The sequence below is a fragment of the Vanellus vanellus genome (genome assembly GCF_965231255.1).
Source record: "Vanellus vanellus genome assembly, contig: HAP1_SCAFFOLD_427, whole genome shotgun sequence".
NCBI lineage: Eukaryota > Metazoa > Chordata > Aves > Charadriiformes > Charadriidae > Vanellus > Vanellus vanellus.
The window spans coordinates 106483-119804 of record NW_028127910.1 but is presented as its reverse complement, the minus strand read 5'-3'; the positions used below and the strand labels follow the sequence as shown (position 1 = coordinate 119804).

The 13322-nt window shown below is 61.8% G+C and overlaps 1 protein-coding gene across 1 annotated transcript; it reads right to left on the bottom strand.

The window, feature by feature from the left end:
- Positions 1 to 5704: 5704 nt before the first annotated feature.
- LOC309684854 (rho GTPase-activating protein 9-like) lies at positions 5705 to 12902 on the bottom strand (the record flags this gene model as incomplete). The annotated part of the gene is given in 18 exon segments (XM_082500701.1): positions 5705 to 6105; positions 6355 to 6460; positions 6557 to 6691; positions 6785 to 6838; positions 6963 to 7040; positions 7121 to 7219; positions 7878 to 7991; positions 8078 to 8222; positions 8226 to 8240; positions 8288 to 8386; positions 8752 to 8847; positions 9007 to 9094; positions 9945 to 10006; positions 10093 to 10203; positions 10378 to 10455; positions 10928 to 11140; positions 11993 to 12180; positions 12602 to 12902. Coding segments are annotated over 18 exon segments (2163 nt in total). The 3' UTR covers positions 5705 to 5924.
- Positions 12903 to 13322: the final 420 nt, after the last annotated feature.

Here is a 13322-nt window from a genome sequence, read left to right as displayed (position 1 = left end):
ATTACATCACACTCCCTCAAACCCGCCAGGGTAAGCGCTACAAATTGATTGCATCACACTCCCTCAAACCTGCCAGGGCAAGGGCTACATGCTTCCAATGGTGAAAGCAAGCACCGGAATGCTGGAAACATACCCTGAGCCTTATGCCACCACCCATAATACTGTCCTGAGCCTTGAAAAGCAAGCCTTGTAGCAACATACCACTCCAGAAAGAATTGAATAGGACAATGGGACTCATTTCAAAAACAATCTTATAAATAATTGGGGCAAAGAACATGGTATTGAGTGGGTATATCGTATCCCTTATCATGCGCCAGCTTCTGGGAAAATTAAACAATATAACAGACTGCTAAAAACTACCCTGAAAGCAATGGGGGGTGGAACCTTTAAAAACTGGGACAAGCATTTAGCACAAGCTACCTGGTTAGTTAACACCAGGCGATCCATCAGTTGAGTTGGTCCTGCTCAATCAGACCTTTTACATACTGTAGAAGGGGATAAAGTCCCTGTGGTGCATGAAGAGAATATGTTTGGGAAAACTCTTTGGTCTTTTCCTACTTCAGGCAAAGGCAAACCCATTGCGGGACTGCTTTTGCTCAAGGACCTGGATGTACTTGTTGGGTGACGCTGAAGAATGGAGAATTCCAATGTGTACCTTAAGGAAATTTAACCTTGGGTGAGAATACTCAGTTTTGAACTGTATGATGTTAGTTGCTACATAACACTAAGAGTGTTCAATAAATGGTTTTCAGGGTAACATAGTGGTGATGAAAGTGGAGCCAGGTTCATCAAGTGGCATCCAGTAACTTCTTCGAGGAGGACACGCTACGTGTAGGCACAAACCATGATGAATTTCATACCATCTCTCCTGCCCTTAGAGGCTGTTATGATAGATGGAAACATGCAATAATGAATTAAGTGGACTTAACAAACTTTTGTGTGGAAAGATAAATCATAAATTAGTGATATGTATATGTATATGTGTATATATTTGAAGACAAAAAGCAGTAGTGACCTGAGAATGGTATAAAGGGTATGGAATAAAGGGTGGAATGTCTTGCTTTGAAATAGGACAAAACCAATTTTCCTTTTCAGTAATTTTACTTTTCTGTTAAGTCTCTTCCAACTGACTGCACTCTCTGAATTAGCGGTATGTTTTTCAGACAGTGTCTGCTTCTGGCAGTGATAATGTCTCATGTTTACAGTGAATACCCAGGAATGGTATGCAGAGAGGCTTCTGCTTACAGCGGTTGCTCGAACAGCCGAGCCCAGCTCACTTTGTTATTTGCCCTGTTGGGGGGTCGGAAGCAGAAGAGCGTGGAGGGGTCACACCTGTGGGGAGGAGTGGACAGGACAGGGGACCCAAACCTGACCAATGGGGTATTCCATCCTGTCTGCCTCATGCTCAGTATAAAGCTGAGGGGTCAAAGCGTCAGCCCTCTTTCTTCAATGGCCGGCGTTGGAGGAGGACTCTGTCTGTTCATCTACCTTTGAAGCTTTTCTTTGCCTTCCCCTCTGAGCCCCGCCTGCCCCCCACCCCCAGCCCTCACACCAGCGGGACCTGCTCCCACGGCAGCCATGGCCAGCCAGGCCCCGGCAGTGCCCCACTGTACTGGTTTTGACTGGGATAGAGTTAATTTTCTTCATACTTCCTTGTATGGGCCTATGTTTTGGATTTGTGATGAAAACAGTGTTGATCACACAGAGTCATGTTAGTTACTGCAAAGCAGTGCTTGCACAGCCTCAAGGACTTTTCTGCTCCTCACACCGCCCCACCAGTGAGCATGCTGGGGGGCACAGGGAGCTGGGAGGGGACACAGCCGGGACAGCTGACCCCAGCTGACCAAAGGGATATCTGACCACAAGATGTTATGGTCAGCAATAAAAACCTGGGAAGGAGAAGTTTGTTGCAGCTGCCATTGTACAGGGACTGACCAGGTATCGATTGGCTGGTGGTGAGCAATTGTTTCTTTTTTTTTTGCATCACTTGTTTCTCTGTCTCTCTTTCTCTCTCTCTCTTTTTCTTTCTCTCTTTCTCTTTCTCTCTTTCTTTCTTTTTTCTTTCTTTCTTTTTTCTTTCTTTCTTTCTCTCTTTTTCTTTCTTTCTTTCTTTTTTTTCTGTCTTTCTTTCTCTTTTCTCTTTCTTTCTTCATTCTTTCTTTCTTCCTTTCTTTCTTTCTTTCCTTTCTTTCTTTCTTTCTTCCTTCCTTCCTTCCTTCCCTTCCTTTCTTCCTTCCTTCCTTCCTTCCTTCCTTCCTTCCTTCCTTCCTTCCTTCCTTCTCTTGGGTCACAACCATCCCACGCAGCACTAGAGACTTGGGGCAGAGTGGCTGGAAAGCTGCCCAGCAGAAAAGGACCTGGGGGTGTTGGTGGAAATCTGGCTGAATATGAGCCAGCAGTGTGCCCAGGTGGCCAAGAAGGCCACCAGCATCCTGGCCTGTATCAGGAATAGTGTGGCCAGCAGGGCTAGGGAAGCAATCGTCCCCCTGTACTCGGCACTGGTGAGGCCCCACCTTGAGTGCTGTGTTCAGTTTTGGGCCCCTCACTACAAGAAGGACATTGAGGTGCTGGAGTGTGTCCAGAGAAGGGCAATGGAGCTGGTGAGGGGTCTGGAGCACACGTCTGATGAGGAGCGGCTGAGGGAACTGGGGTTGTTCAGTCTGGAGGAGGCTGAGGGGAGACCTTAGCGCTCTCTACAGCTCTCTGACAGGAGGTGTTGGTCTCTTTTCCCAAGTAACAAGTGATAGGACAAAAGGAAACAGCCTCATGTTGTGCCAGGGTGGATATTAGGAGAAATTACTCCACTGAAAGGGTTATCAAACATTGGAACAGGCTGCCCAGGGAAGTGGCGGAATCACCATCCCTGGAGGTATTTAAAAGATGGGCAGACCTGGTGCTGAGGGACATGGCTTAGTGGTGGCCTTGGCAGCATTAGGTTAACAGTTGGACTTGATGATCTTAAAGGTCCCTTCCAACCTAGATTGTTCTATGATCCTGTGATTCTATCTGGGTGTCCTGCGGATCCCCTCCAGCCAGGGGACTGTGGCCTCCTCCTACTTGGGGCCTGCAAGCAGCTTGAGGGGGGCTGAGGAGCGAGGGCTGGGGGTACTGCAGGCTTCGCTGCTGCCACTGCAGGTCTGGTCTGGGTGTAGATGCCCACAGAGCCGTGCTCGGTGCCAGTACCACAGGTACCACTCTGCACCTGCTCTTAAATCCCTACCGGGGTGGTGGCTATGCCGGGGGGCTTTGCCCTCAGCACAAGGAGGGCTGTAGCAGGCAGTCTAGGGGTGGGGGGGGGCAGAGCTTATGCAGGCGTTGCACAGTGGGAAGACCCCTGGGACCCCCATGTCGCATGTGACAGAGTCTGCATGATGCCAGGGCATGGCATGCATGGGATGGTTATGCGTAGGGAGGATCTGTGGGGCACCCACACGTTTCCCCAGACAGTGAACCTCAACACCTCTCCCGTGCCACTCTCTGTGGCTGCCTGGTGATGGGGAGAGCAGCTGCTCTCCTCGGGGGGGAAACTTGCACTTTGGGGTCTGTGGGGAGAGCTGGCACTTGTGCAAGGGTGCGTGTGCAAGGGCATGCATGCAGGAGTGCGCGTGTGTGAGGTGGGTGTGTGTGTTAGCATGTGCACGTGCGAGGGTGCACGCGCCGATGAGGCAGCCGGTGTGGTGTGGTGTGGGGACATGTGTGCACACATGTGCTTGCACCAAGCAGCATGGGAGTGCACGTGTGTGGGCACACTTGGGTCTGTGTGGAGCAGGTGTGTGCACAGCTGTACACACCACAGGCATGTGAGCAGGGCAATTGGGCACATTTGCCTGTGTGTCCTTGAGTGTCCCTGATGGGGGTGGGGAGAGGGTATTGTGAGTGCAGTGGGGGTCCCTAGCTTCTTTCACACCCCTGCGCTGACCCCAGTGTCCCAGGCTATCACCATTCTAAGGTCTAAGTCCCTGGTGTGCCTTTTGCCTGTGGGGCTGAGGGGGCACAGCTGCACCTTCCTGACCCAAGGTGTGACCCCAGCAGTGTGGGGTCCCCTGGTAGTGGGGGGGCTGCTGGCCTCGGGTGTTTTCTCGCCTGCAGACAGAGAGCCTGGGGAAGGCGAGGGCTGGGTACAGGAGCTGAGCTCTACCCGTGCCCTCTGTCACCCAGAGGGATCCAGGGGTGCTCCTCCCTGGGATGAGGATGGGAGCAGAAGGGGGAGGAAGTATTGGGGGGTGCCCAGGGGTTGAGGTGTTGGGGGTTCAAGCTGTTTGTCCACCTCTACCATCACCACCTGGTTCCTTGTCCTGCTCCACCTTTGGCTCCTGACAATGCCACTGAGAATGGGCCAAGCCAGGTTGTGGTCTTCCCGGCACCCCGAATTGCTCCAGGCAGAGCCCTGCTCTCAGCACCCCAGGACTATGGGGAAAGGCGTCAGCCAGGCATGCCCGGGGGTGTGGGGCTAGGGGAGCTGTGTGTGCGGAGGGCCCTGAGCCACCATCTCGTTGCAGGGGTTGAGCAGGGAAGGACAGGATGATGCTTCTCCTGTGCTTGGTGTGGGAAAAGCCTTCAAGTCCTGGCACCATCTGCCCATCCACAGTGGTGACCCCACATTCCCCCACCCCATACCGTGCACCCATCACCTCGGTACCCTCTGTCCCATCACTTTGAGCCTGTTCCCTAAAAAGCCCCATCCCTTACACCCTTTGCTGCCCCTGGGCCACCCCCTAGACCCCCGCCCAGTGCCACTGAACTGCTCTCCCCCATACAAACAGCCCCCCACCCCTGTGCTGGCTGCCAGAAATGCTTCTCCCACTCCAGCTCCTGCACCACCTGCCTGTGCACCTCTCCTGGAACACCCTCCATCCTCTGGGATTCCCCATCCAGTTTGGGATGGGACCCCGGCGCTGGGGAGGTACTACTAAGGGTGTATGGCACAGGCACCAGCCACTGCTTGGAGCCAGCGCTGCCGGGCCATGCCAGTGGACATCCCCTGGGCATCAATGGGTCCCTCCCAGACCCAAACAAGCCTCTGGATCAGTCTCTACCCAAAACAGGGCTGGTGTCTCCCCGAGAACCCTCCAGGATCCAGCTGTGTCCCCTGGGGCCCTCTGCCTCCCAAGTCTCCTGCATCCCCCCTTCTTGCCCCAAGCTCTTGGGCCCCTGCCTGTCCTCCACCTCCTGCCTGTCCTGGGGCAAGAACAAATCCAGTGGATGCTGCTGCCTGGGAACTGGGAGTGGCTGGTGCAACCGGTGAGCAGGGGTCTCGAGGCACTGGGGAGCTGGGAAGGCACTGGGAGAATGCAGAAGTGGCACTGGGAGAATGCAGAAGCGGCACTGGGTCCTGAGGGCACACTGGGGGCCACTGGGAGGCCCATGGGGATGGTGACCCCAATGGGGCACTGCAACAGCTCCTGTATCCACTGTGTCCTGCAGGCAGGAGTCCTGGTGGTGCCGGCCACCCTGGGGTCTGCAGGGGCTGGTGGCAGCTGCAGTGGGGTGTGGGCAGCCCAGGGCACCTCCTGGAGAGACCCCCAGACCTGGTATGGCCGGACCCTGCCCTGGCACTGGCTGTGGCAGGGGCCTTTCCTGGGAGAGGTCTGGCAGTGACTGATACGTATTTAATGAACTGTGGAAATCAGTGCTGTAATGACCTCAGGGAGGTGTACGGGCATGGCAGGGGGCAGAGAGAAGGGCATTTGGGGGCTGCCACATGCCTGGGTGACGATGTTCTCTGGGGAGGCAGCAGGAGGTGGGTGGGTCTCAGTGCCGCAGCCCCCCCGGCCCTGGTCAGAGCAGGAGGTGCTGATGGTCTCAGGGAAGGTGTCTGTTTACTGCAGAGTCGAAGGTACATGGGGCACAGAGGACTGGGGGGTAAGAAGGGGCACCGGCAGCCAGAGCACACGTGCCTGATGTGGGGGATGGGGGGGGCAGGCTCAGGGAGGCGCGGGGAAGATGCGGTCAAAGTGTGCCAGTAGCAGCTCCACAGCCTGGTTCTGCTGGGCCATGCCCGCTGCCAGGCTGCCCGGCTCCCGTTCCGGCCGCAGCAGCGTTGGCCCAAACACGATGCCGATGTTCTGGCGTGTCATGCGGTTGACATCTACCCGTTCCATCACCCTGGGGATGTGCAGGGTTGGGGGGTGGTCCCATGCACCCCATCCAGCCCAGGTCCCCCCTCCTTCACCCCAGGCGGTCTATGTGCCAGGGCTCCATAACTCTGGCAGGTGCTAATCCACCCCCCCCACCACCTTGGCATACCAGGGCCACCTGATAACCCCCAGTTACCCCATAGCCCACCCACCCGTGGGGTAGCTCTAAGCCCAACCCCCCCAGCCGCCCCCACCCTGGGAGCAGCTCTCCTCTTACCTGCAGAGGTGAGCCAGGAGATAGCGGAGGGTGGCATAGTTGGGGGGGGGCAGGCTCTGTACCAGCTCAGCCACCCGCTCCACCTGCTCCTGGGGGTCCGGCAGCTCTGGGGAAAGCCACAGTGGTCAGACATGGTGCCGCCCCCCTCCCAGCACCCATAGCCTGGGGATGCCCATGGGGAGTGCTGCAGGAAGGCACTTACTGACAGCTTCAATGAAGGCGTCGAAGAGCCCGTAGGGCACTAAGGGCTCAGGCAGCTCCCGGAAAAAGAGCTTGAGGGCACCAGTCACCACATGGACATCGCTCCACTCAGGGTCTGCCAGGCTGAGCCGCTCCTCTGGGAGGTACGGGGGGAGGTCAGCTTGTGCCTGGGCGCCCTAAGGCCCCCAGCACTGCCAGGGCCACCCCCTGCCTGGCCACCCCGGCTGACCTTGGCACAGCTGCTCGGGGAAGACATAGCGCCCATCCGAGGTCACAGCTCGCTCTGTGGGGACGAAGGAAGGCTCATGGGGGTGAAGCTGCCTTCCCCCATCCCTCTGCATGTGCTCCAACACAGTTTCCCTGTCCCCTCCCCAGCACCCCCATCCTGTGTCCCCCGGTTCCCTCACCCCGGTCCACGGCAAAACGCAGCTTCTGGATCACAGACAGGTTCCCGTTGACCCGGTAGATTCCATCAACGTCAAGGCCTGGGAAGAATGAGGGGGTGAGACATGGTGGAGGGAGTCTGTGCCAGCTGTGGGGAGCATGCCAACTGGGAGAACCTTACCTCTCTCCTCAACAGCCTCCACACAGAGCCGGACGAAGCGGGGCACAGTGGTGCTCTCCCGCTGGCACAGGGCGTCCAGGCGGCACCCAAAAACCTGGTCTGGGAGAGGGCAGCGCTGGGGCAAACTGGGATGGGGAGCACTGGGACGGGGAGCACTGGGACTCGGCAAGGGGAAAACTGGGATGGAGGAGCACTGGGACTTGGCAAGGGGAAAACTGGGATGGGGAACACTGGGACTCAGTGGGAGGAAACTGGGATGGGGGAGCACTGGGACTTGGTGGAAGGCAAATAGGACTGGGGAGGGGTACAAGGACCAGAAGTGAATGATGGGGACCAGGAGGGCGGTGGTGAGGGCAGGGAGGGACACCTGGACTGGGAGAGGGCACTGGGACCAGGAAGGGATGCTGGACTGGAAAGAGACACTGGGACCAGTGGGTGCACAGGGACTGGGGAGTGGATTCTGGGACTTGGGGCACGGGGGAAGGGGGCGACGACACAACAGACACTGCGATCAGGAGGGGGACACAGACCAGGGGGGGATGCTGGGACTTGGGAAGGACACTGGGATCAGTGGGGTCACAGGGACTCAGGGCAGGGACACTGGGTGAGGGGGAGCACTGGGACACACCAGGGAAGGGAACCAAGCTCAATGGAGCACTCAGCCCCCCCCTTCCTCTCCCACTCTGGGGACAGATGGAGGATGTGGGAGGGTTTGGGAGGGTCCCGAGGGCATGGTGGAACCTGGGGGGAGCCCCACCTCGAATAAGCCCCTTCTCCTGCAGGCTCTGGAGTGGGGGCCGCTTGACAATGAAGCGCCTCAGCTTGCTCTTCACCCGCTTCTTCTCCGAGGCATCAGGGGTGTGGGGGGCACCTGGGGGCACCGCAGGCCCAGGGGTCACAGTCACAGTCATACCAGCCCTGAGGCCTGCTCCCTCCCCCTCAGCCCTCCAACTCTACCTGAAGTCCTGCCCCCCTCAGTGACCCGCGGCACCTCGTCCTCGTCCCCGCTGAGCTCTGCCAGGTCCCCAATGTCCCCACGGCGCAGCCACCCCACAGGCACGTCCACTGGGTTCTCCAGGTCCTGGAGAGTGGGGGTGGACAGTTAGGGATGCTGATGGGGCTAGGGGCAACCATGGGGCAACCTCTGCAACCCCTCCAGGCACTCACCAGCCGGCGGATGACCCCCCGGATGGCCCGGGCCCACTCCTGGATGGTGGCCTCCTGGTCTGACTGCAGCAGGAACTCATTACCCGTCACAGTGCGGAGCTGGCGCGGGGAGGCAGCAAGATGGAGGAGAGCGGGTAGGGACCCCCAGGGACCCCTACAGGGGCCAAGGGGGCCCAAGCACTCCAGGGATGCCCTTTTCCCCTCTCAATGGGGGGCCCCAAGGGTGCCCCTAAACCAAGGGGGGTCCCTATGCCACCCCCCCTGCCACACCCCAGGGGAGTATACAAATGGCACCACCTTGTCCCATTTTGGGGGTTCCTGTACTTGCTGGGCTGTGGGGTCCCCTTCTCCATGGGCTGCATTTAGGGGGATCCCTGTGACCCCCGGACTATTACAGAGAGCCCCATGTCCCCTGGGCTCTGCACTTCAGGCATCCCCACACCCTGGGGTCCCACCCCACTCACGTGGATGACATTCTTCTTGCTGGAGAGGTCACGGGCCCAATCCAGGGCAGCCCCCCGCAAGTCCACGCTGCTCTCAGGGCGGGTGCTGGCAGGGCACTGGGGAGACACTGGGTGTCACCCTGTCGACCTTGTGTCTCCACAGCACCCCGTATTCCTCCACAGCCCTCTCCTCCTGCTGTCCCCACTATCCCCCCCATACCTCCCGATGCTCCGGCACTCTCCCGCTGTCCCAGCACCCCTGTGCCCCCCACTCACCCAGGCAGTGGGTGCCGGCCCCTTGGGCTCCTTGTAGAAGATGAGGCTGTTCCCGGCCAGCACCACCCAGGAGACCCCCCAGCTTTTCCTGGGGGCAGCAGGTGAGGGGCACCCCCAACCCCTCCCCAGCCAGGGCTGGGGGCAGGCTTGGGTGCCCCCCACCCTAGCAGAGATCCACACAGGCCCCAGGCACCATTTGGGCACTGGCAGCGCCCCAGATCTGCCCCACCCCCAGCCTGGCATAGCCAAAAGCGTCTTTGTGTGCCAGGGACATTGCTTGTCTGGAGCCCCTCAGCTGTGAAGAGCCGTGGGCCAGGCTGGCATGGCCCCCACAAGCTGGAATACCCGCCCCCAGCTGGCACAGCCCACCTGGCATACCCCCCCCCCCATTGGCATGGCTCCCTCAGCTTGGCAGAAACCCCTGTACCAGGACCCTACACCAGCCCAGCCCCCTGCACCAGAACACCCCGGGGAACATTGCCCACCACAGCCCCCTGCACCCAGACCCCCCCCAGGGACGCCTGCTCACCACAGCCCCCTGCACCCAGACCCCCCCCAGGGACCATTGCCCACCACAGCCCCCTGCACCCGGACCCCCCCCAGAGGGACCATTGCCCACCACAGCCCCCTGCACCCAGACCCCCCCCAGGGACCCCTGCTCACCACAGCCCCCTGCACCCGGACCCCCCCAGGGACCATTGCCCACCACAGCCCCCTGCACCCGGACCCCCCCAGGGACCCCAGCTTGGCACAGCCCCCTGCACCCAGATCCCCCCTCAGGGACCCCTGCCCACCACAGCCCCCTGCACCAGAACCACCCCCTCCCCCAGGCACAGCCCCCTGCAGCCGGGAATCCCCACCCCGGCACAGCCCCTGCACCAGAACCTCCCCCCCTCATGGACCCCAACCTGGCACAACTCCCCCCCGCTGGCCCCCACCTGAGCTTCCTTCCCCCTTCAGCAATCTTGGTCCTGTTGAGCTGCCCGGCCTTCTGCACCTCCTGTGAGGACAGGATCAGTGCTGCCCCTGCCCCCCCCCCCCCCCCCCCCCCCCCCCCCCGGCTCCCCCCATCCCCAGGTAACTCACGGTAGGCAGGGCAGGGGCGCATGGCGGGGACTCGGCCCGTGCCAGGGAGGGTGGGGAGGCCACTGCCTGCTCCTGTGGGCTGTGCTGGGCAAGTGTCTGGCCTCGGCTCACCTGCAGTTGGGGGGACAGCATGGGGGACACAGCCCGGGCCCTCCCTGCTGCCCCCCCATCCCCTTCCCAGTTTCCCCCATTATCCATCCATGCCTTCACCCCCTCCCGTGCCACCCAGTGTGCCCCCATCCTCCCTCCTCTCCAGCACTTCCCTCCACCCGTCCCCCCGCTCACGGTGTCACTGGGGAGCCGGGTGTCCCTGGAGGTCCAGCATGCCGTGGTCCTGGGGGGCTCAGCGGGGGGGGGCAGGCCCTGCAGGAGGCACAGGGGACATGGATCAGCCTCAGGGGACGTCATGGCCAGGACCCCCAGGACTGTACATTCCCCCCCCCCCCGCCGCCCCCCCCCAGCAATTAGCACTAGCACTAATTGCCAGCAGCCCAGCGGGACTGTGCCAGGAACAAAGGGGGGGGCGGGGGGGAAGCCGAGGGGGGTGGTGGGGCCACAAGGAGGGGGTGGGAGGGAAGATATTGGGGGGATAATTTGGGAGAATGGAGAAATCAGAGAGGCCACGGGGGAGGGCAGAAGGGGAGGCATTGGAGGACAGGTGGGCACAATGCATGGGCATCGGTGGGGGGGCACGGGGAGTATGAGGGCCAGGGGGATGGTAAGGAAGTGGGGGGTCATGGGGGGGCAGGGAGGGATGGGGGGGTGTAGACCCAGCTGGGGGGAGGCTGGCAGGGCCCCAGTACTCCCCCCTGCTGCCCTCCCCTCCCATGCCCACCGCCTCCCGGTGCCGCCGGGGGGGCTTCCAGGAGGCCATGCCGGTCTGGGGGTTGTAGAAGAAGCAGCGGCCACTGATGGGGTCCAGGTGACGCTCCCAGGCCCCCAAAACCTGAAGGGGGGGCCCAGCGGGCACGGGGGGGTCAGCCTGCCCCCCTGCCCGTTGCAGCTCCTCAAGGTTGCAGTAGATCATAGTGGATCCCAGGGGCGGCAACTGGGGGGACAGATCCTAAACTGGGGGGGGCGCACATGGACAACGCCTATAGCGTACCCCCAGTCCCGCGCTGTGCTTCCCATGCCCGCGCCCCCCATCTCATCCATTGCCCAGCCCCCAGCAGTGCCCCCTTGCCCTGCCCCCCGCCCACCAGCCCCCCCCCCCCCCCCTTACCCTGCCCCTCGGTCCCCCCCGCTCCCCTCCCCGAGCCCCCTTGCCCTGCCCCCCCATCCCGCCCAGTGCCCCCCTGCCCTGCCCAGCCCGGATCGGGGGTTTTGCAATCATTTCCCCAGAGCCGTTTGCTGACACCCCCCCCCCCCCCAGCAGCCCCGCCGGCAGCCGCGGCCCCCTCCACCCCCTCCTCCGGGCCCGGCGCCACGCTCCCACCTGCCGCCCTCTGCGGCGCAGCACCGGGACCCCCCGGCCCCGCTGCGGGCGGCACGGCCCCCTCGCCCCCCCCCCCCCCCCCCCCGCACTTCCTCCGCTGCCCCACGGGGACGAGGAAGCGGCGGCGGCGAGGGCGGGGTTGGAGGGTGCGGGGGAGGGGGGAGTGGGGGTGCGGGGGGGTGAGGTTGGAGGATAAAGCTGGGCGATGCAGGGGGAAGAGGTTGGGGGGTGCGGGAGGTGGAGGTGGGCGAATTTGGGGGTGCAGGTGGGTGATGCAGGGGGGCGAATTTGGGGGTGCCGGTGACCTATACAGGGGGTGAGGTTGGGGGTGTAGGGGAGCTGGGAGGGGGTGCGGGCTGAGGGAAGTGTGCAGGGATCGGGACCGCTGGTGAAGCTGCGGGGGCTTTGAGAGGAACAGGGCTGGGGGCACAGGGTGTCCTCTGGGGTCACCTGGCCCCCACTCACCCCAGTGCCCGGGCTCAGCAGCTCCTGCTGGGACTGGCACCGTGGCAGGGCTGGGGGGGGGGCAGGCAGGACCCCCTCCGCCAGCTGGTTGGTGTTGCTGCAGCAGGTGGGGGTCAGGCCGGCCTCCCGGGGAGAGGCCGGGGGTGGGCTATGCAGGTCCTCCAGTGATCGGTACTGCGGGGGCAGGCCTGGGGGAAGAGATGGGAGGACCCACCCACCCAAAAGGATGCTCCCGGGTTGCAGGTGTCCCCCCTGTTTTCCCCATTGTCCCCCTGCCACCCGTACCCCTAGCCCCATGTTCCGGGTGTCTCCCAGTGCCTGCAGCCCTGTGCCCCTTCCACCTCCTGTGCTCCCAGCCCTTTGGCCCCCAATGTCCCTCACAGGTGTCTCCCAGCCCTGTGACCTTAGTGCCCCCAGCCCTGACCCTCCCCCAGCCTTGTGCACCCTGACCCACAGCCCAGGACTCCCAGTGGTATGTCCCCTCGTCCTCTGCCCCTAATGCCTCCAACCCCTTGCCCCCACCTCAGTGCCCCATGGCTCCATTCTCCTTGTGTCCTGCCATCCTGTGCCCCCCTGCCCCATGGCCCTGTGTTCCCCTGCCCCACTCACCCATGCCTGCAGGCTGGTTGGCGGGCAGCGTGTTCCTTCTCTCAGTGTCATCAGCGTCCAGCTCGGCCACGTAGGTAGCAGGAACAAAGAAGGGTCGAGCCCAGCGGGGCTCGCTGGCCCGTCTCACCTGCCACCAGTCCTCATTAGCTTTGTGGAGCAGCAGGAACTGCTCGCCAGCAGCCATGGCCACATGCCGCCCGTCCTCGGCACGGTACGTGTAGTTGTAGAGGGCGCGGAGCACCACAGCTGGCTCAGTGCGCTGCCACCGCCGCCCCTCCAGCCGCCATCGCCCTGCCAGCATCTTCACCCTGCTCAGGGCACTGGGGCACGCTACAGCCTGGTCCTTGCCATCTGCAGGGGACAGGACTGGGGGTGAGGGTGGATGTGCCCCGTGCCCCATGGCTGGCATGGCCCTGGGCTGCGGTGGAACGGGGCTGAGTGATGCCACAGGAGGCAGCAGGGACCCTGCCTGCAGGACCAGGACTCAGTTGACAATGTGTGCCATGGCCATGCCCCATGGGCAGGCTGTGCCCATATCCCAGGCTGTGCCCCACAGCCATGTGGGCCTCCTGTCCCCCCAGCAATGCCCCCCAGCAATCCTGTCCACAAGCAGTGGAGGGACTGTGTGCTGCCCCAGCTCCTGGTGCCAAGGGAGGCAGTGCCTGACCTCGGGGTGCAGGGGACTGGGGGAACTGGGGGTGCTGGGGTGGCCAGGTCCCTG